A 19,409-nucleotide genomic window follows, 5' to 3' on the forward strand; every position below is an offset into this window, starting at 1 on the left:
GAATTAGCATGTTGAGAGGAAGTGGAGGTGGGATCCGATGCGCTATGGGTTTCGGTTCTAAGGAAACACTTGACACCATGTGGTGGAAAATTTATGTGACATCGTTAAAATTATCGAACGAGCTTAAGGTGTATCGTTGCTGGTGTGTGTGCGAGAGATACTTAATCTTTGTTGCTTGTCTCGATGGTGCGATCGATAAAATGAGATTAAAAAAATCATCAAATTTTAAAATAATGAGAAAAAAGTGTTTTTTTTTAGTTTTTAGACACACGCTGTTATTAAAGGCTAAATGTTGAATGAAAACGTTGAAATTGGATCTTTTTTCCAAGGATTTTATGTTACATTAACTCATTTAACCCTGAAACTGAAAGCGCTAAACAATTTATTAAAACAAAAACTCCTTTTACGGTACTTTGTTGAATACAGTACAATCCCCAAAATAATAATCAATATGTAACCGATCTTTTAAACATTTAAATTCTGCCTGGGGCCATCCCACTGTGCAATTCCATGAAGCGATAGTACCATGATTTTCTACTAGATGGCGCTTCAACGGTTTTTGACAGTTCTCGGCCCGGGAGACCGGCAAACGTAAACAAATCTTTTTGGTGCAAAGTTTACAACCAAAAACGTTTTCCAATTGTGTTAAAAATGTTAGATAAAATGTAATTTACCCTTCTTCACCTACTTGCACATCTATTTGCCGTACTCAGCTGCGGAAGGGAACGTAAAACTGCTCCCCGCCAGAATGCTGATTCATCCGCCCCTCGTCTCATTCGCCAGAGCGCACGGTCGCGCGAGACAGAAAAGGATGGCACGACGGTTGCATAAAACAGCATAAACAGGACGGGTGCGGAAAGGGCGCAGAGGGCATTCTTTTGACAGCGAATGTGCAATTTCAACACACCACCAACAACATAAAAACACGTCGCGGCCAAAGACGAATCGCACACCGGCAGTGGCTGAGTGTGTGTGCGTGAGAGAGAGCGAGAGGGCAGCGGGAGTCAGGTGAAACAGGGCAGCAGGAGTGGGGTGGATTGGTGTGGAGTCAAGGTGGAGCAGCGGCCTGAGAGACACAATAGAACCTCCTCCCAAACGAACGCATCATCATCATTGTCATCATCCCTCTGCTGCCCGTGATCATCGCGCGAGAGAAGCGAACGTGAAAACTTGTTCCTCTTTTGGCCTCTTTGCCGGAAGAAGGGGTGGTATACGCTTTGGCCGCTCAAGAAGAGATCGGATCGTTCAGTCTTGAGAGGAACGCCGTCACGGACGGACGCAGAACTGGAGGGCCTTCTCCCGGTGCAGCTAACTACATACGTGTCCCATTAGTGTTCGTTCTGTCGAGAGCCGGACTGCCGGATCGTCTAAGAAGTTACCATAGAAACAGTGTTCGATCGTGCTGCTGGTCCGATAGTTTACAACGTCGTGAATTTCCGCCCCGTTCGGATGACATAACCCCCGCAGCGCGTGTGTATTTATCATTGGAAAGCTCCCCGGCCGGACCTCCCCCAAAACTGTAACTCTCCGTGATTCATCCTGAAAGGGGTTTAGCATCCGGAAATACCGGTGTGTTTGTGTGTTTTTGGCACCTTCAATCCGTGTTTAAATCCCGTTTCGGTCACACTGCGAGATTCCTTTAGCGGTGGATTATATAACGTGGCTAGCTCCTCGTGGTAAAGAAATTATCCCCCCCCCCCTCGGGAAAGGCGTAAAGGTGAGACGAGGCGCGCATCGAAAAATTGCGGCCGTATTCCGGTTTCCGACAGTGACCTACAAAACAGCGGAGCAGTATAACGGGGCTTCTTCGTGCGGAACACCAGCCAGCACCAGCGTTAGTAGTGTGTGCCCGTGTGTGGAGTCTCTGGTTTTCCTTTTGTTTCGTAAAACACAACGCAAAGAGAGCGACGGAACAGGAGCAAGAGAAAGAGAAAGAAAGAGAGAGAGGCAGAGAGAAAGAGCCACAGGTGTTGGGACCAAGGTTTGAAGACCACGGACCAGTGTGTGCCAAGCAAGCAGCCGAGAAACACAGTTTAAAGCCACAGCAGGCGGCGATCGATTAAGGTTTTCGAGAAAAGGAAAGCACCGAGGCGAACGAGCAAGAAGAAGAAAGTCCACAACCGCCGCCGCGAGGAGTTTGAAGACGTGAAATCGAATCGGTCGTGTAGAAGAAAAAGAAAGCTCGGACGCTGCGTGTCCCGCTTCTTGTGCGCCCGTTGTCTTTGAAGAGAAAGTTACCGAATCGATCAGTGTGCGGGGCAAAGATGAGTAGCAGCAACAGCACCACCAGTGGCCAGTGGCCGGAGGATGTTGGCATTCTTGGGCTGGAGATCGTCTTCCCGTCACAGTTCGTCGACCAGACGGAGCTGGAAGCGTTCGATGGTGTGTCGGCGGGCAAGTACACGATCGGGCTGGGCCAGCAGCGCATGGGCTTCTGCTCCGACCGGGAGGACATAAACTCGCTGTGCCTTACCGCCGCACGCAACCTGCTCGAACGGCACTCCATACCGTTGGACCGCATCGGCCGTCTCGAGGTTGGCACGGAAACGATCGTGGACAAGTCGAAGAGCGTCAAGTCGGTGCTGATGCAGCTGTTCGAGCCGGAAGGGGTGACCGATCTGGAGGGCATCGATACGACCAACGCCTGCTACGGTGGGACGGCGGCGCTGCTGAACGCAATCAACTGGATCGAGTCGTCCAGCTGGGACGGCCGGCTGGCGCTGGTCGTGTGCGGTGACATTGCCGTGTACGCGCAGGGCTCTGCCCGGCCCACCGGTGGGGCCGGTGCGGTGGCCATGCTGATTGGGCCGAACGCGCCGCTCCGGTTCGAGCGGGGCCTGCGCGCCACGTACATGAAGCACGCGTACGATTTCTACAAACCCGACCTCAGCTCGGAGTATCCCGTGGTGGACGGGAAGCTTTCGATCCAGTGCTACCTAAGTGCCCTTGACGCGTGCTACCAGCTGTACCGGAAGAAGTTCGCCCAGCGCCACCCGGACCTGGTGGCGCCCGTCACGCTCGACACGTTCGACGCGGTCATCTTCCACAGCCCGTACTGCAAGCTGGTGCAGAAGTCGCTGGCCCGCATCGGGCTGAACGATTTCGTGCTGACGCCGGCCGACCAGCGCCCGGCGCTGTTCCCGGGCTTCGAGCAGTTCGCGAACGTGCGGCTGGAGGATACGTACTTCGATCGGGACGTGGAGAAAGCGTTCATGGCGCAGTACGCGCCGGTGTTTGCGGCCAAGACGAAGCGCTCGCTGCACCTGGCCAGCCAGGTGGGCAACATGTACACGCCGTCCGTGTACAGCTGCCTCGTGTCGCTGCTCGTCGGGTCGGACGTGGACGAGCTGCTCGGCAAGCGGGTGGGCGTGTTTTCGTACGGGTCCGGGTTGGCCTCGTCGATGTACTCGATCGCCGTCACGACCGATCGGGAACGGTTGGCGGAGTTTAAGCGCCACCTCAACTACGTGCAGCCGCTGCTGGACCGCCGCACCAAGGTGGAGCCGGCCGAGTTTACCCGCCTGATGGAGGTGCGGGAAAAGAACAACCACGCGGCGCCGTACGAACCGTCCGGCTCGGTGGAGGTCCTGTTCCCGGGCACCTACTACCTGAAGGCGGTCGACTCGATGCACCGGCGAACGTACGAGCGTGTCCCGCCGGAGCAGCCATCCTCGTGAGCGCGAACCATCCGGGTGCGGTCAAACCATTACCACCACCCCATGACTTACCCCCTCCCGATTGGAATGCTGGGAACGGGATATCACACGTATATATATGTGTGTGTGTGTGTGCGCGTGCGGTCCACACTCGTCGTTTTCATTCGCAATACGAAGACTGCTGCTGCTGCTGCTGCTTCAAAGAGTGTACTTTATTTCATTGTTCTATTTAAGTCTATTTTGTTTCTTCCCCCGGGGGACGATCGCCGAGCGATCCACAATATTAGACAATATTAGGTTAAAGCTTTGTTAATTCGAATTTGAACCAGTTGGGCCAGTACCACCACCACAGTTTTGTACGCGCGGAGAGGTCTTTTTCTTTCGTTTTGTTTTAATCGGATCTATAGGTAGGCAAAAGCAAAGAACGCAACACACTGTGGCGACGGCTCATCTCTCAGGGTGTCCTCTGTACTCTGTAGCGTCCCGTTCCCTATTATAGCGTTTATGATTGTTCCGTTTTTTTTTTTTACGCAATGCAAAGTATCAAGACTAAAATGTATGGTGAACTGTAAGACAATAACCCTGTGGATTTGCGATTCATTTGTTGTTTGGCACGTTGAAAGAAAATCGGGAAGAAAAGATTGTCCATCAAAATCCACCTGTCTGCTCGTACTACGATCGTTCGCACGCAATGCCACGCAATCAGTGCGTGATCGATCGCGCCTAGCGCGTTGATAGTTGGGTTGGGCGGACCCAGGAACGGTTGGACGCATCTCTTAGCAGTGCCGAGCGTGCGGGGCAAAACAGGTTTACCTCCTAGCAGACATAATAACCGAAAACGTATTACGTGGCTCATCGGTTGGTGGGATGTTTTTTGGAATGTTTCAAAAACGGTTTTGTTTGGTATTCAAACGTTTTCCCAGTCCGAAACGGGAAAGACATCTGCCAAGTGACTTTACGCTTTAGTATCATGCTCACTTTGCGAGCTGCCACACCTTACCGCGCTGGAAGTAGTGTTAATCCCGCTTGCCGGATATCATTCCCTATCTCTCTCTCTCTCCGCCACGGGTTGACCTTGAAAGAAAATCTTCTCTTTAACGAGAGCACGAGTTACCATGGGGGGGGGGGGAGTGGGGAGAGAGTTCGCTTCTGCCTGCGTTAACGATTCATAAAAGCAATAATAAAACACGCAACCACGTGAAGAGTGCGAGTGCGATAAAACATTTCCAAGGGGTTACGCCGGAGCCGGACTTTGAACCCGAGGGCCGCGCGGAATGGAATGTGTCATCCGAGGTGCACTGGATAGAGTCTGCGCGCGCCTTAGACAAGAGATAGTGGTGGTGCAGCGTTAATGGTATGTGAAGTGCTCGGTGGCTTGCCGTACGAGCAAACGAACAGCGCACATGTGACTTTTATCACCAACGGTAGCATGTACTCGAGCGACCAAATGCACGGTACGATTATCCTATAAAAGTCTAATATAGAGGCACATCCATCACACTCACGGTCGTCTTCATCTGCGAGATGCGTCAATCCGACCCACCAAGAAGTGTGCGTGTGTGTGCTTTCGTTGCTTTGTCCATCGCTTGACAACCCTTTTTTCGATGTTTGCCACTGTTGATTTAAACGATCTTCCCCCTCGGTATTTGCCGAACCTTGATGGAGAGTAGGTCGATAACGATCATTCCAAGTTCCCCTTCCCCGCCACGGTGCCAAGTTTACACTGCCAGATCCTCTTCAGAAAGCAACCATTTGTCCCCGCAGACTGTTTAGCCATCGGTTATATAAGATTTCAAACCGCCATCTTCCTCCTCCCATCCACCGCCACCACACGATCTCCCTGCGCGAGGCTGAAGACGTGTCCGAAGATCGAATGTCACACCTAGAGGTCGTGCGCGCCTTTTTTACCAACTCAATTCCAATTGGAATTGTTTTTTGTACGCAACAAAATTACTTTAAAAAAAAACAACAATTTGTACATTATTCTCTTGTTGTGTAGTGCACCATCACCATATATGCACCACAACCAGCCAGCCCACGGCACGGAAGTAACTTATTTTTATCTCAAGTGGTATTGCACGCGCGTGTGTTTGCCAGACCGCCAGGCGTACTTTTAGGGGGATGAGTGCATGCAACTCACCTCCCAAAAAAGTAATAACCTTGAGCACGGAAAATTTGTTTATCATTGTACAGGAACCCCTCGAAAAACGGTTAAACATTATCAAAAAGGTGCCTTTTTGTGTGCGCCTTACGGTTTGATGAAGCCCAAACTGCCTCCCCGTCGTGTGCGTGTGTGACTTCTAGTGAGGCAGTGAAATTTAACTCCCCGCTTCTCCACACACCGTCGAATAAGGTTGTGAGGTGAGAAAAAGTGTGTCACCCCGAGCGTGCGATCAACACGCCACACACATACACACCCTTTTTTTTGCTTCATTTGGATGGGAGTTGACCGCGCACGCAGCATGCTCGATCATTCAAATGCTTCCCGGGGCCACGTGGTATGAATGAGTATGAAGAATGCGTGTAGTTTACGAGTTTTACTTTTAATCGTACCAGCAACCAGTTTGTTTCGATCTTCTGATGAACCACAGTTTGTCCATTTCTTTCCTCGCCGCACTCTCTGCGCCACACGGGTGTAAAACAAAAGGGAAACGCAATCAAACGGGCAAGTGCCACGTGGCGCGCGAGCGTTTGGCCATTTTCTTCTTTCCATCCCTCTCTTTCTCTCTCTCTCTCTCTCTCTCGGTAAGGGGCTGTGTGTTTATAAAGCGATTTAATTGGAATCACTCAACGTGTGCTCAGCAGCGGAAGCAATCGGTGCTAGTTCGAAACGCTGGGGAAAGGTTGCACGCGAACGTCCTACCGGTGCGCGTCAAGCATTTGCGCGAGAAAGATAGAGAGTTGGTAGTGCTGTGTGTTTGCGCGAATGGCTTAATTTATGCAGTCTAATTCACACAAACAACGTTTGCCGGTACGTTGCAGCCCGTGGAAGATGATGATAGAAACCAAGACCAACTTCCAGCTCTCCCATCCAGAGCGCGGAAGACAGAACAGAACGAGAAAAAAACAGGGAGGAGAGGAAAACGCAAGTAAGCAGTACTGCCCTGTCCGCGGGCGCAGTATCGTTGCGTGGGAATCGTTTTGTGTGGTAAACCAAGGGAAGCATTTCGTTTCGTTTCGTTCGTCCATACGGGATACATCGATGCAACAGTGCGCGCATACTGACCTTGACACTTGCTGGAAGACCTTACCGTGTGTACATCCCTCGTGTAGAACAAAGAAACCGGATGGGAGGGCGCTTCTAGCATGCTGCTTCTGTTGCTACCCTAATAACGCTTCGCTTTCGTTCTTTGCAATGGATTCTTGCCGCTCATCTTACTTTCAGGCACAAACATCCACTCTCTCTCTTTCCTTCATTATCAGTCTTACGATCTACAGTTAGGGTAATACATATCTAATGCGTCTCCAACCCCTTAGAAGCTGATAAAATTCGTCCCAAACTGCGGCACAAAGCGGTACAGATTGGCCCCGGTTGGGTTGATTCTTGTCTCGAACGTGCTGCCGGCGCGCACCAGCAATGGAGCCGCCTTTGAATCGAACAGATCCTACAAAAAACGCAACACACGGCGTCGTTATCTATTGTATGTCACCGAAAAATTATGCAGTTTTTTGTGGTGAACTTACGTAAACTTTGTAGCCCTTGATGTTGGTGCTATTGCTAAGGCCGACGTCTTCCTGCAGCTTCACGCGCAGCGGGTACGGTGCACCGTCGGCCCGGCGTGAAACGAACGCGATCGCTTGCGTCAGCTCGTGACCCACCCGGGGCGTGATGGGCCGTTTCCAGATCTGCTCAAAAAGGGTGACAAAATTGCGTCAGAAACTCTATGTGTGTTTGTAGTATTTCAAGATCCTCACCTCTATCTTGTTGACCGTCTTCACCAGCCTTCCCTGAATGCCGAGCGGATCTTGGTTCACCCTTATGATGGCTTTGTTCAGCAGCAGCTCCTTTATCTCCGGCCGTACCTTCGCCAGATCGTTCGATATGAGCAGCGGTGCGCCCATGACGGTCCAAACGGCCAGCTGCGATTTGCTCTGATCGTAGCTCAGCCCATAATTGCCCAGGATAAGCTAATCGAGGGAGTGACGAAGAAATAGAAGAAACATCGCTACAGATTCTTGTAGGGAAAAGGGCAAACATTAAACTTCCTACCGTATCGGGATCGTTCCAGTGCCCCGGTCCGTGGTGCGGCACGATTCTGTTTTGATGATCGGAAAAGTATTTCGTAATCTCCACCACCGACTGGTGCGAATCCTCGATGTCACCCCAGTTACGCCACATGTTGCAGGTTTCCTTCAGCTGATCGTAATCGGGCTAAAGCGGAGAGAGCGTCCAAAAACCGAACAATTTATTGCACCCGTTAACACTGGCGGCATCATTTTAAAATCAATCGCTTCACTTACGATGATTCCATCATACTCCTGGTAGGCGGGCCACGAGCAAGAGTACAGTATCGGGCGACCCGTCCGGTTCATGTACTCACCAAACTTGATGTAATCTGTGGGTTTTGGGGGGGAAAGTGATGAGCACGGTTAGGTGCAATTGTAAGGTGAAAGTGCTACACTTTGCCCACGCAGGTGTCGCTCTCTTACCATTCACCATCAGCTCGACGTCCGCGTAGCATCCATCGATTTTGATAAAGTCCACACCCCAATCGGCGAACGTCTCAGCATCCAGCTTGAAGTAGCCCACCATCCCTGGGTAGCCGGCGCACGTTTTCGTGCCAATGTCCTGATAGATGCCAAACTTAAGGCCACGCTCGTGGATCTAGCAGGAGAAGAAGGAGTTTATAGAGAATGCGTACTACCATTAGAAACGATCTTACTTACATAGTCAGCCAAATGTTTGATTCCGTTGGGGAACCGTTCCTTGTTCGGTTGCAGCACACCATCCTCATCGCGCTCGTCCGCCATCCAGCAGTCGTCGATGTTCACGTACTCGTAGCCAGCGTCCCGGTAGCCCTCGGAAACCATCAAGTCAGCCATGCGTTTGAACAGTGCCTCGCTGATGCACTCATCCGGATACTTGCTGCAGTCCGTTATGCACCGGTATCGCTCCCAGCTCATCCAACCCATCGGTGGTCGGTGCGCTAGACCATTGTCCAGTGCGTGAACTACCAGCGCGGTACAGACGAAGAGCGTTCCTAGTAGAACGATATCGACTTTGCGGTTCACCATTATTGCTCTACCAAAAAGGCAATGCTTTTCCAATGCTTTCCTAGCCAGCGACTAGCATTCCCAGTTCTGGCGTGGTCACATTTTATACCAAGAACAACCCGCTGACCTACCCTTTAATCTGACCCATTAAGATAGTCGGTTGGTCGGTTTTATCAATCCGTTTGTTGACGGTGTTCCGGCGGGTACTCGAGAGACCATAAACTGGCCCAGCGGGAGCGTCGACCCCCGGTGTGCGGTGTGAAGTAGTATTTAGATGACCCAAATTTTGTCAATCGCAGGTGCATGCGCCTCCCCCTATCGATAGTGCTGCATTAGTTGATCAACAAGTCCGGCATTTTAGCGCAGCCGAGTTTCCTAACAAATTGAAGATTTATTGTACATTGCGCCCGGTGGGTCCATTGATAAGCAGCCCGATACAGCCGCCGGGCGGTGTCATATACTGAAAGATCAAGATTAGCTTAGTTTTGTGCAGACCCCGATATCTTCTGATGATGGTTGCGTGCTACATTTTGAACTTCTTCTGGTGGCACGTTTTTGTGTGCTGTGCATTGACGGTTGATGAGCGTTTCAAGGCCGCGTGGGTCGACATTAAGCTGGAGGTGTGCTGTACAGCGTATACCGCAGATGATTATCGCAAAGCGCCATCATGAGGTTGTCGTGTTGTTAATTACTTCGGCGTTTTGGGTACTAGCAGACCGTTTTATCGAATGAGGCGCTGATGAGGCGTTAAGGGATCATAATTAATTTAACATTTATCATTTCAGGCCAAAATGGCATCACAAATCGAGCCAAAGTGCTCCATCATTATGTTTTATTGAAGAAAAACAGTTGCGGAAAACATTTCCTGATCTTGTAAGTGAATGTTTGACTCAAATTATGCCTTTATGTCCTTACCTTAATAACGAAAACAGCATTGAAACTTTAATTATTTTCTCATTTGTGCAAAAAGCACAAAATTTATGCAAGCTAAACTACCACAAAAAGTTTACGAAAATGTTCGCAATCACCCTGTGAAGCGGTTAAATTGAAATGTAAACACTGATCAAGAAAATTTGACAGCTCAAGACATTCTCAAGCAAATCCGTTTGACAACCGTCCAATTCAAAACACAACCGAATGAAACGGCAAACCCCGCTTTGGTACCGCGTGCACGAGCGAGACAAAGCACTACTGACAGCTCGCAAACGATTCACGCCAGCACGCACACCACCAAGCGCACCCCTGGCACCGTGTAGCGAAACGTCGCAAAAACTCTCCCACACAGCCGCACCGCACCGAAAGCAATCACGTGAATACGTTGTAATGGTGGAGAAGAGAAGATCCGCTGCCGTTGTTGGTGTTCTTGCCTGAGAGCTCCCGTGCCTTGTGCCCGTTCGATCTAGGATTTTCCCCGCTGTGCCGTGTGTGTTTCGCGGATTTGCTGCAACGCTACACGTTCGACCAGACGGATTTTGGTTCGGCTGCAATCTCCGGGACCGTCTCTCGCGAGCGCGTACACATCCGTCGTCGCTGTTCTTGGTTGGCCATTGGAAAAGAGGGTGAGTCTACTGCGAATCCGCGGCTGGTGGTGGGTCTGGTTGGAGGGTGACCGCAAGAGTGGAACGATCCGTTTCCCCCCCGAATGTCCCCATGGGACAGTGTGTAACGAAACAATTGCAAAAGTGTTTTAGGACGACGAATCCCGACGACGGGCGCAAGGAAGAGCGAACCCCGAAAGGGGGTGCAATGAAAATCGATAATGCTTGCTTCCCCGTGTCAATCACGGGGATAGTCCTTATGGAGATGGTGGTGGAAAACGGAGCCGGAGGTGAGAGACGGTAGCAGGACTAAATAAACAACAGGAACAGTTGATCCCGACAGGAAGCACCACCAGAGCGTTTGTTGAAAATTCCGTGTCCATTGAGCGGACAGGGTAAAAGGTAGATGTCATGTGACTTATCAGTTCAAAACAGCTGACCATTTTTTCGCTCCGTACTCGCGCGCTCTCGCTTTCCCACCCGATGGGACGGTATGGTGCGGTCTCGCTCTCTGGTGGGGCTCGCAGTTGCATAGGTCTCCCACCCCGTTACTACTAGTTCTAGTGATCTAGTGGCTGATGAATTGAAAAGGAAGGCGCAGAACAACTTCCACCGACCATCGTTGCATAAGTGGCGGCAAAATTCCTTGGGAGTCGTAGGAAGAGCCTTTTGAAACGATGATCATCAGCACTGCTCGCACAGCTATCGATTTTAGTGCCGTCGCTTCAAAACAAATCAATCCTGGCTGGGCAAAGGCATGCGAATGTCAAGGGATTCAAGGCATCGACGGCTGGCTCTACGAACATTAAATATTAACTGGCCGTTAAAAAAAAAAAAGAACGACCATCCAAGGTCACTCCAGCTCCACTAATCGATCTTCCACCGCGTTCGATTGCCTCATTTTAGGATCCCCATCCACCGATAAGCGTCCACAATGACCGAATACTGGTTAATATCCGCACCGGGCGACAAGACATGCCAGCAGACCTGGGAAACGATGAACAACGTTACCAGCAAGCAGAACAATCTGTGTGAAAACTTCAAGTTTCACATCCCGGACCTGAAGGTAGGCGTGCAGTGAGGCGGGTTGAATAGCCTGCTAGTAGCCATCCACCATGTCTAACGAGAGGATAACATTTCCCGTTTCTTTTTATACCACCGTTTTAGGTCGGTACGCTCGATCAGCTGGTCGGACTGTCCGATGATTTGGGCAAGCTGGACGGGTACGTCGAGCAGACGACGCGCAAGATCGCCGCCTATCTGGGCGACGTGCTGGAGGACCAGCGCGACAAGCTGTACGAGAACTTGCAGGCCAACAACAGTGAGTAGCGAGCAGCCTGCTGCAAAGGCTGTGTGTGTGTGCGTGATTATGATTTGTTGTGTACATTTTTTACATCTTTTGCTGGGAACGAGTTCGGTATGCCCATGGTTTACCATTATCCCGCCCTATCAAAACGGTGACGATGGTAGAAAAATTAGACTAAAGCGCGTTTTAAGGGGCGAATGCGAACGGCAGCCATCAAAACTTAACCAAAAACACAATCAATTGTCGTTCGATGCTACCGTGGCGCGGTAATGGCGCTGCTAGATGCTAGTTTTTCTCGCTCTCTCTCTCTCTGTATTCCGGAAGTGTTTAGTTTTGCGTGCATTTTTTCGGTTTGTTTTGTGTGAGCTAACTGTCCTTTTTAATCTACATTCCGGGACTTCCTTTCCGGTCCCAATAATTGATGAAGTCTAGAGCCTATCTTTGCGTTCATTAAGATCCATTTGGGAAAATGATCCGATCAATCGATCGTTGGCATACTTTTGGTTTGGTTTTGGTTTATTTTTTTCATCGATTGTTTTGCCCCCCTTGCACCCATGTCCCTCTAGCTCCTATAGACCTCGCCTCTAAGCCCCTTTCCTTATACAAACCTTTATCTAAACAAATTATCAACACTCTCCCTTCCCGCACACACAATTAAACACTTGTATTTCAATTGTGCTGGAAACCTCCTAAACCAAGGCCCCGACTCATCGGATGATGAATCCGGTCCGGCCACACCGACACTGGAGCCGGACAAAGCTCTGTCCCTGTCGGGCGATGTAATAGCGCATGAGCAACCAAGCGATCATGAAAATAATGGTGACGATCGCGGTGAGGAGGTTGCCGATGATCGGCAACGAAACCGTTCCTACAGCCACAGCCACAGCGAGGGTGGCAAAACGACAACCACCAGTTCCTCGCGCCATGGCAGCGTTACGAATTCTTCCTCGTCGGCCTGCTCGTCGATGGAGCGACGGACGGCACCGGGCTCCGGTGGTGGTGGTGGTGGTGGCGGCGGCCGGCTCGTCTGTACCTGTCCGCTACCGTCCACACCGACCACACCGACCACACCGCCAACGGTTGTCTGCCAGGTGTACGATTACGGTGCGGATCGCGTGGGCGACTGTGCGGAACCGGCCTGCGACAGTGGCGGTAGCAGCAGCTGGCGGGACAAACTTGGCCACCGAATAGGGCACCGGAAGCCACCGCGCTCACCGAAGAGCCCGAAGAAAGCGAGTGACAAAAGTCGTAAGGGTAGTAGCGGTAGCTGCGGCGGCAGCCACGATCATCTAACGGTGGCGGATGCCGGGGGCAGACCGCCGGACGAGGGGGGCCACAGTGCACCGGAAACGGAACGGGAAGAGGAGCAGGCGGAGGAGGAGCACGGGTTCGAGTGGCGCTGGTTTCATCGGCGCCGCAAGCACTCCGAGGCCAAGTCCAGGTACAGCTGGCGCGCTTGATTCGCCACATTCATTCGCCACACTGCTGCCCGTGTGGGTGTGTGTATGTGTATGGATGTTGTTGATCATGGGAGGGCAGAAGAAGAAGGAGGATCGTTATGTATTTTAAACACTCATCACGCATATCATGCAACCACGTGTGTTTTGTTCTGTCCATTGGTGTCACACGTGTTGGCAATCATTCGATTGCTCTCTGTCCTCCCCGGACAGAGAGATACATTTGATCGGCAATATTCGGCAATTGTTCTCAAAAGGCAATTTCATCTTTCACGCTGCTATCACTCGATCATCTTGATGTATCATCATTAGTCCAAGGTGAATCGTTTTGTCTCGCTCTCGGCATAGTTCGAGCAATGTTTCATAATTAATGTCCTGTCGCGTCACTCATTTATTGTATGTTGTCCCGAACCAAGTCAAAAGTTGATCATCAATCGAATTGGCCGATACCCTTTGATGGATGTGTGCTGTGTTTTGTGTATGTTTCGTTTTTTCCTATGTAAATGTTACATCGAGCATACTACCTTCTCCATTGAATGTTCCCGTCGTTTGATGTTGCGCTCCATCACCACCATTCTTCCATCGTAGGGTCGTCTCATACACGTCATCCATATGGAACACACACATGGTAGTAATTGTTCGGTGTCCTGTTTGACGTGAGAAGGATAGTTTTTGATGCTGATGATGATTGTATTATCGGAATTAAGCCCATGCTCTGTATAAAGTTTACGTGTGAGTGGTTGGTCTGTGTGTGTACAATTTCCTCTTCCAAAACAATTCCGTTCTCTCGGCTCTCCCACCGGGACCACCGGGACCGCAGGAGTCGCTCGTCTAGCCATCTGTTCGGTGGCCACAGCCCCGGCCGACCGGTTGGGATAGCGGGTTTGCGCCTCTCGCCGGTCAGCAGTTGTTGCGGTGGTAGTAGAAGGGTGGCGACCACCGGCAACCATGGGTCCGCCACCAGTCCGCCCGAGCAGGAGGACGCTGACTCGGCCGTGTACGGTGGGGCGCTGGACCCCGCACCACCATCGTCACCGGCATCGGGTGACGCACCGTCCGGGACAACCTGGCGCCCTTTGGCACGGAATGGGTTGTTCGTGGGGAGGAAGCAACCGGCCGCTAGAAAGTGCCCGCCACCGCTACCAACGACGGTGTCGGCGGTCATCAATCCAGGTCAGGCTCACCTGGTCTTCCTTTTCTTTTTTTTATATATTTTTGCAATCATTTGGTATTGTTTTTAATTTTACTTTTTTGGTTTCTTGTTTCTATGTTTTATTTTCGAAGCTCTAAAACACACAAACAATACACTCTATGATCTCTTTCTACTTCTATCTTTCTACTACTAGCTGCTCTTCCGTTACACGCATTCATACATACACACGCGCGCATTGACTTTCTGTTGCAGACCTGCATAATTGAGGAAGTTTATTTCTGTGTCCCCCCCCCGTGAGGGTTGTTTTCAAATAGTCGTTAGTGTGTTTAGTTTGTTTGTTGGGCTTTGCGGCCCACATTGCTGGCACGCCTCCATCGGAGCTGAACTGTGTAATTTCCACACTCACCTGCACTCTTCTTCAGCACTTGCTCTTCGTGCCTGCGTGCTCGTCTGCCCCAGTCGCGATTCCGAATGCTGCTATATTGCTGTCTCTTCTTGGCGATGTGTGTCCTCCTTCTGTTTTATTCCTTCTCTATGTCTGTTTCTTGAAATGTAGCAATGTTTTTCTCGTTTGTTGCCTTCTACCTTCTGGCTGTATCTGTATTCACTTTCTATTGCTTTGTTATTTAATCCATCTTTCTCTCCAGTCCAATTGCTCGTTTCAGGATCTCGTCGCCACATGTTTGCTGCAAGCTGTGTTATTATTGCCTCTTTGTATGTGTCCATAATACGGGTCCAAACACACACACACATACACATACACTACTTCCCGCCCCGTACACTATCCTTATCATCCTTTCGTCCTTATCATCCCTTCAAACATAATTCCTTGAACTGTTGTCTCGTTTTATACCATTGTTCTGGAATGTGTTTAACAAATGATCTTTACAGAGCTAAAGCCCACCTTGTATTGTTTGAATTTGCACACCTTGGCGTACGTTTCTGTACCTTTCTTTTAGTTACAATTGCCAACTTTTGTTGCGTTTAATTTCAGCACGCTCTCTCTCTCCCTCTCTCTTGCTCTTTTGCATTTGCTTTCTCCTCTCCCTCGTGTAACGTTGAGCCACACTTTTCCCCCTTTTGTGGAAGTAACGATCATTATGATCTTCGCTTTTACCGTTCCTGTGTATACTATTTCCCCTCCGCCTTTAGTTAGTGATTTTTAAAAATTTGGAATTGCCAAAACAAGCGTCCCGTTTTTAATTTTCTAGCGTAGCAAATTGAACACAATTGAAGGTTTTTTGGATTAAATTTGATCTGTGCCGTAAGCTTCATCCTTCCCGTTTGCGCCAGCACGGTACAGTGTAGTCTGTTGTGTTTGAAATGCAGAACTAGCAGTGTATACAATTAACAAACAAAAAAGTATTATAATTTACTAAACAACGCAACCAGAAACTCGACCGTGTATGAGCCACTCTGTTGTCCCTTGCTTTGATAATGTGTTTTATTCCCGTTTCAAAATTTGCCGCTTTGTTTATTACTGTGTACACAGTTTCGTAGAGTATTAAAACAAATATTTAAAAAAATATCTATAAATAAAGAATCTGTATGGTGCATATAGTATTTTTACCGGACACGCGTGTCATATGTATCTTATGTACTGTACCCTCCCCATTGTTTGCTTACAACTGTGTGTACATGTGACGAGTTTAGTCCTTGTGTATTTTCCGTTTTATTCTTATTATTGCAGGACTGTTTTGTTCATCATCGATCGATTTTTCTGACGCACTTGAACACCGTTTTGTTTTTCTGTTTATTTTTTTATTATTTTGGAATATTTTTGTGCAGTTTGGAAGCTTTTTAACCACATTTTCTAATATTTTGTCTTCTTTTGCAACTTCAAAACTCTAGATGACCTGACCTCGTACATCACCCGCTTCCAGTGGGATTTGGCCAAGTATCCGACGAAGCAGTCGCTGCGCAACATTGCCGACATCATTTCCAAACAAGTCGGACAGATCGACGCGGATCTGAAGACGAAATCGGCCGCGTACAACAATCTGAAGGGCAACCTGCAGAACCTGGAGAAGAAGCAATCGTAAGTGTGACCCAAATGCGATATGTTTGTTTTGTACGAAATGATGGTTTAAATGGTTTGTTTGTAAAACTTACAGTGGCAGTTTGCTGACCCGTAATTTGGCCGATCTTGTCAAGAAGGAACATTTCATTCTCGACTCGGAGTACTTGACCACGCTGCTTGTGATTGTGCCGAAGTACGTACAGTATAGTGGTATAGAGCAATTCCTTACAAACACGATCATTTACACGTGAATCTCCGTACCCGTAGGGCCAACATGGGCGACTGGAACGCACACTACGAAAAGATCACGGACATGATCGTGCCCCGCTCGTCGCAGACGATCACACAGGACCAGGACTACGTGCTGTGCACGGTGACGCTGTTCAAGAAGGTGGTGGACGAGTTCAAGCTGCACGCCCGCGAGCGCAAGTTTGTCGTGCGCGAGTTCGTGTACAATGAGGAGGAGCTGGCCGCGGGCAAGAACGAAATCACGAAGCTGGTGACGGACAAGAAGAAGCAGTTTGTAAGTAGTGACGGTGTGATGCATGGAAGGGAAGTGTCGCTAACCGATGGCAATTCCTCCTGTACATTAGGGACCGCTGGTCAGATGGTTGAAGGTGAACTTTAGCGAGTGCTTCTGCGCCTGGGTGCACGTGAAGGCACTGCGCGTGTTTGTCGAATCGGTACTGAGGTATGTCACCTTCATACTCGTATCTTCTGATTCTCCTCGGGCATTGTATTAAAATGTGTGGTTTCATTCCAGATACGGACTGCCAGTCAATTTCCAAGCCATCCTCATCCACCCGAACAAGAAGAGCACAAAGCGTCTGCGTGACGTGCTGCAGCAGCTGTACGGCCATCTGGACGGCTCGGCAGCCTCGTCCGGTGGTAATGCGGACGTGAGTGTCTTGCAATGCGGTGCGAAGTGTTCCAAACAGCTTTCTACAATCCTTTTTTCCTTTTTTTTACAGAACGTCGATATTCCTGGGCTCGGCTTCGGACAGTCGGAATACTTCCCGTACGTGTACTATAAGCTAAACATCGACATGGTCGAAACGAAAGTTTAAATAGACACGCGGGACAGAGCAGCATTCAGAACGCATCCAGGCGACGCCGCGTCAAACGTGCTCCAACCATGGTGGAAAGGGCTTTCATTCATTTTCTTACCCTTTCCCTCACTTCTTTTTGCCCTTTTTCGTGGTTCAATGCCGAACGGAACCAGTGCATCTTTAATCGTCGTTCCATTGTGTTTCGTTCTGTTTTCCTTTTCCATTTTCCCAGCGGGCTCGTTGGTCTCGTTGATTTGTACGATGGTTAGTTCAAGCGTGAAGCAATCTATTTTAGACATCCCTTTCTATTTCCTATTTTTTCTCTCGCACAAATCAATTTCCTGTTGCAATTCCCGAGAAGATGCAAAACAAGCAAAAAACAATGTTTCCCTCTCCCCCTATCCAATAACATCGCCGCCTCCTCACTCGGCTAATTGTGTAATTCAAAATCGATCCCGATGTTATTATGTTGATTATTTTATTGATGAGTTTTATTGATTATTGCGTAATATGTGGGCAGAGAGCATACGTGTTAAGGTTAATGAACCCTGTTTTGTTTCGATCCGATACTTAGCTTTCTTTCTTTTTTTCACTCGTTTTTCCGGTATCCGTATTTAGTACAGTTTTGTGGGATGTCACACGTCTAGACTTTTAATAAGATCCCTTTACGAAAGCACTTTTCGTATTTAGGTGCTTCGACTTGAAGTTGAAGCAAATCGCGCGGCTTGGGCTTAACAACATAATAAGCGACAAATGAAACAGAGAGAAAAAGGAGAAAAAAAACACAGACACACAAACATAATCCCAAACGTTGGCTGGTTTGGCGTTGCAACGGGGAGGGGAAAAAGGAAAAACAACAACTTTCCGTCTCCCCCCGTTTTCCCTTCCCTCCGAGTTTCCGAGTCCCCTGCTGCCCAAGATACGAGGATAAAATCGAGCGTAAGCTTCCTCGAGCGACTCGGCAAACATCATCCCTTTTGCATACGTGTGTTAGGATCAAAGTATTATCTCGTGTCACTGTCGGGTTTTGGCAAAACCGTCATCGAGCAAAACCAAACCGAACAATATGATCGTACCGTTGTTGTTACATGCAAAAACTCTATCAAATCGTTTCTCTTTTTGAACGTATATTGCTGTTGTTAATGGCCCCTGCTGTGAATGTGTACAGAAGCGAGCGCATTTGGTGCTGCTTGTGGTTTGTGCATCGAAAGAACACATATTGAACACCCTCATGATGCTTGCGTAGAAACAATTCTTACGTGTGTTGCCGTGGTGGTAAAACAATAATTACAATCGATCGTGTAGTGTAAGAACATTCGGCAGAAAACAAAAGAAACATCCCTAAAAGCCGCCCTCCCTTTTCTGTCGTTCGATGCTGATCGAATAGAAGTTATCGGAAGGCGGAAAATGAAAAAGCCATTGCTAATCAAAAAAGAAGTATCCCGTCTCTGTTATACTTGTATGTGCAAAATTCTAATAACTGTATTCCATAAGGTGAAGCAGCTCGGCACCCGAACATCCCCCTTATTCCATACAAGAGCGTAGTATCCATTATTGAAAAACAGGCCGAGTGTGCATGCTTGCATAAGTAGTTGATACGTTAAACTACCTTTTAACCTTTTGAGCGGCTTTATCTGGCATGCAGTAAAGGCAAAAAGCATTGCAGAAAAGAGGTACAGCGCCGCCGCCCCAAGGTAGTAGTCCTTTGTTATCGTATATTATATATTTCGTGTAAATAAACCGTAGTTCCCGGGTTTGGCAAATGTGTAGACTGTAAAAACCGAACCCCGGAACACAACATAAACACACAAAAAGTCCGATGGTAAAAGATAAAAAAAACGCGCATAGTAATGGAACAGTTACAAACCAATAATAACGATGATGATGATGATGATGATAATAGGAACATTCCAAGCGAAGCGAAACGGATTATAGTTTATTAAAGTGTATCAAAAACACCCAGAAAAGCATTGAAGAAAATGAGAAAATTGGTTCTTGAAAACTTGGAAGTTGGAA

At 48.9% G+C, this 19,409-nt stretch overlaps 4 protein-coding genes across 4 annotated transcripts; 3 read left to right on the plus strand and 1 right to left on the minus strand.

Moving 5' to 3' along the window:
* The first annotated feature begins 578 nt into the window (after positions 1-578).
* On the plus strand, positions 579-4,236 carry LOC120897023 (hydroxymethylglutaryl-CoA synthase 1). The gene has a single exon (XM_040301629.1). It carries the CDS (start codon positions 2,265-2,267, stop codon positions 3,675-3,677), a length of 1,413 nt encoding a protein of 470 aa, XP_040157563.1. The 5' UTR covers positions 579-2,264; the 3' UTR covers positions 3,678-4,236.
* A 1,942-nt stretch (positions 4,237-6,178) lies between these two features.
* Positions 6,179-8,955, minus strand: LOC120897024 (alpha-N-acetylgalactosaminidase). The gene is made up of 7 exons (XM_040301630.1): positions 8,544-8,955; positions 8,307-8,481; positions 8,118-8,212; positions 7,867-8,028; positions 7,572-7,784; positions 7,341-7,502; positions 6,179-7,261 (listed from the first exon to the last, which is right to left on the minus strand). Exons 1-7 carry the CDS (start codon positions 8,889-8,891, stop codon positions 7,130-7,132), a joined length of 1,287 nt encoding a protein of 428 aa, XP_040157564.1. The 5' UTR covers positions 8,892-8,955; the 3' UTR covers positions 6,179-7,129.
* Positions 8,956-10,135: 1,180 nt separating this feature from the next.
* LOC120897026 (V-type proton ATPase subunit C) lies at positions 10,136-19,351 on the plus strand. Its single transcript, XM_040301633.1, has 9 exons — positions 10,136-10,429; positions 11,315-11,474; positions 11,576-11,729; positions 16,176-16,362; positions 16,439-16,537; positions 16,612-16,867; positions 16,938-17,035; positions 17,108-17,243; positions 17,316-19,351. The coding sequence occupies exons 2-9, from the start codon at positions 11,343-11,345 to the stop codon at positions 17,409-17,411; spliced, it is 1,158 nt and encodes a 385-aa protein (XP_040157567.1). The 5' UTR covers positions 10,136-10,429; positions 11,315-11,342; the 3' UTR covers positions 17,412-19,351.
* LOC120897027 lies at positions 11,736-16,167 on the plus strand. Its single transcript, XM_040301634.1, has 2 exons — positions 11,736-13,155; positions 13,992-16,167. The coding sequence occupies exons 1-2, from the start codon at positions 12,680-12,682 to the stop codon at positions 14,410-14,412; spliced, it is 897 nt and encodes a 298-aa protein (XP_040157568.1). The 5' UTR covers positions 11,736-12,679; the 3' UTR covers positions 14,413-16,167.
* Positions 19,352-19,409: the final 58 nt, after the last annotated feature.

The sequence above is a fragment of the Anopheles arabiensis genome, chromosome 2 (assembly GCF_016920715.1).
Source record: "Anopheles arabiensis isolate DONGOLA chromosome 2, AaraD3, whole genome shotgun sequence".
In the NCBI taxonomy this organism is placed as follows: domain Eukaryota; kingdom Metazoa; phylum Arthropoda; class Insecta; order Diptera; family Culicidae; genus Anopheles; species Anopheles arabiensis.

Excerpts from the sequence above, each read along its gene's own strand:
- LOC120897027 (XM_040301634.1), top strand. The coding sequence starts at position 12,680 with ATGGAGCGACGGACGGCACCGGGCTCCGGTGGTGGTGGTGGTGGTGGC. Across the intron at positions 13,156-13,991 it reads CACTCCGAGGCCAAGTCCAG|GAGTCGCTCGTCTAGCCATC; the intron begins GTACAGCTGGCG and ends CCGGGACCGCAG.
- LOC120897024 (XM_040301630.1), bottom strand. The coding sequence starts at position 8,891 with ATGGTGAACCGCAAAGTCGATATCGTTCTACTAGGAACGCTCTTCGTC. Across the intron at positions 8,029-8,117 it reads AGGAGTATGATGGAATCATC|CCCGATTACGATCAGCTGAA; the intron begins GTAAGTGAAGCG and ends TCTCCGCTTTAG. Across the intron at positions 7,785-7,866 it reads ACTGGAACGATCCCGATACG|CTTATCCTGGGCAATTATGG; the intron begins GTAGGAAGTTTA and ends TCCCTCGATTAG.
- LOC120897023 (XM_040301629.1), top strand. The coding sequence starts at position 2,265 with ATGAGTAGCAGCAACAGCACCACCAGTGGCCAGTGGCCGGAGGATGTT.
- LOC120897026 (XM_040301633.1), top strand. The coding sequence starts at position 11,343 with ATGACCGAATACTGGTTAATATCCGCACCGGGCGACAAGACATGCCAG. Across the intron at positions 16,363-16,438 it reads AACCTGGAGAAGAAGCAATC|TGGCAGTTTGCTGACCCGTA; the intron begins GTAAGTGTGACC and ends TAAAACTTACAG. Across the intron at positions 17,244-17,315 it reads CGTCCGGTGGTAATGCGGAC|AACGTCGATATTCCTGGGCT; the intron begins GTGAGTGTCTTG and ends TTTTTTTTACAG.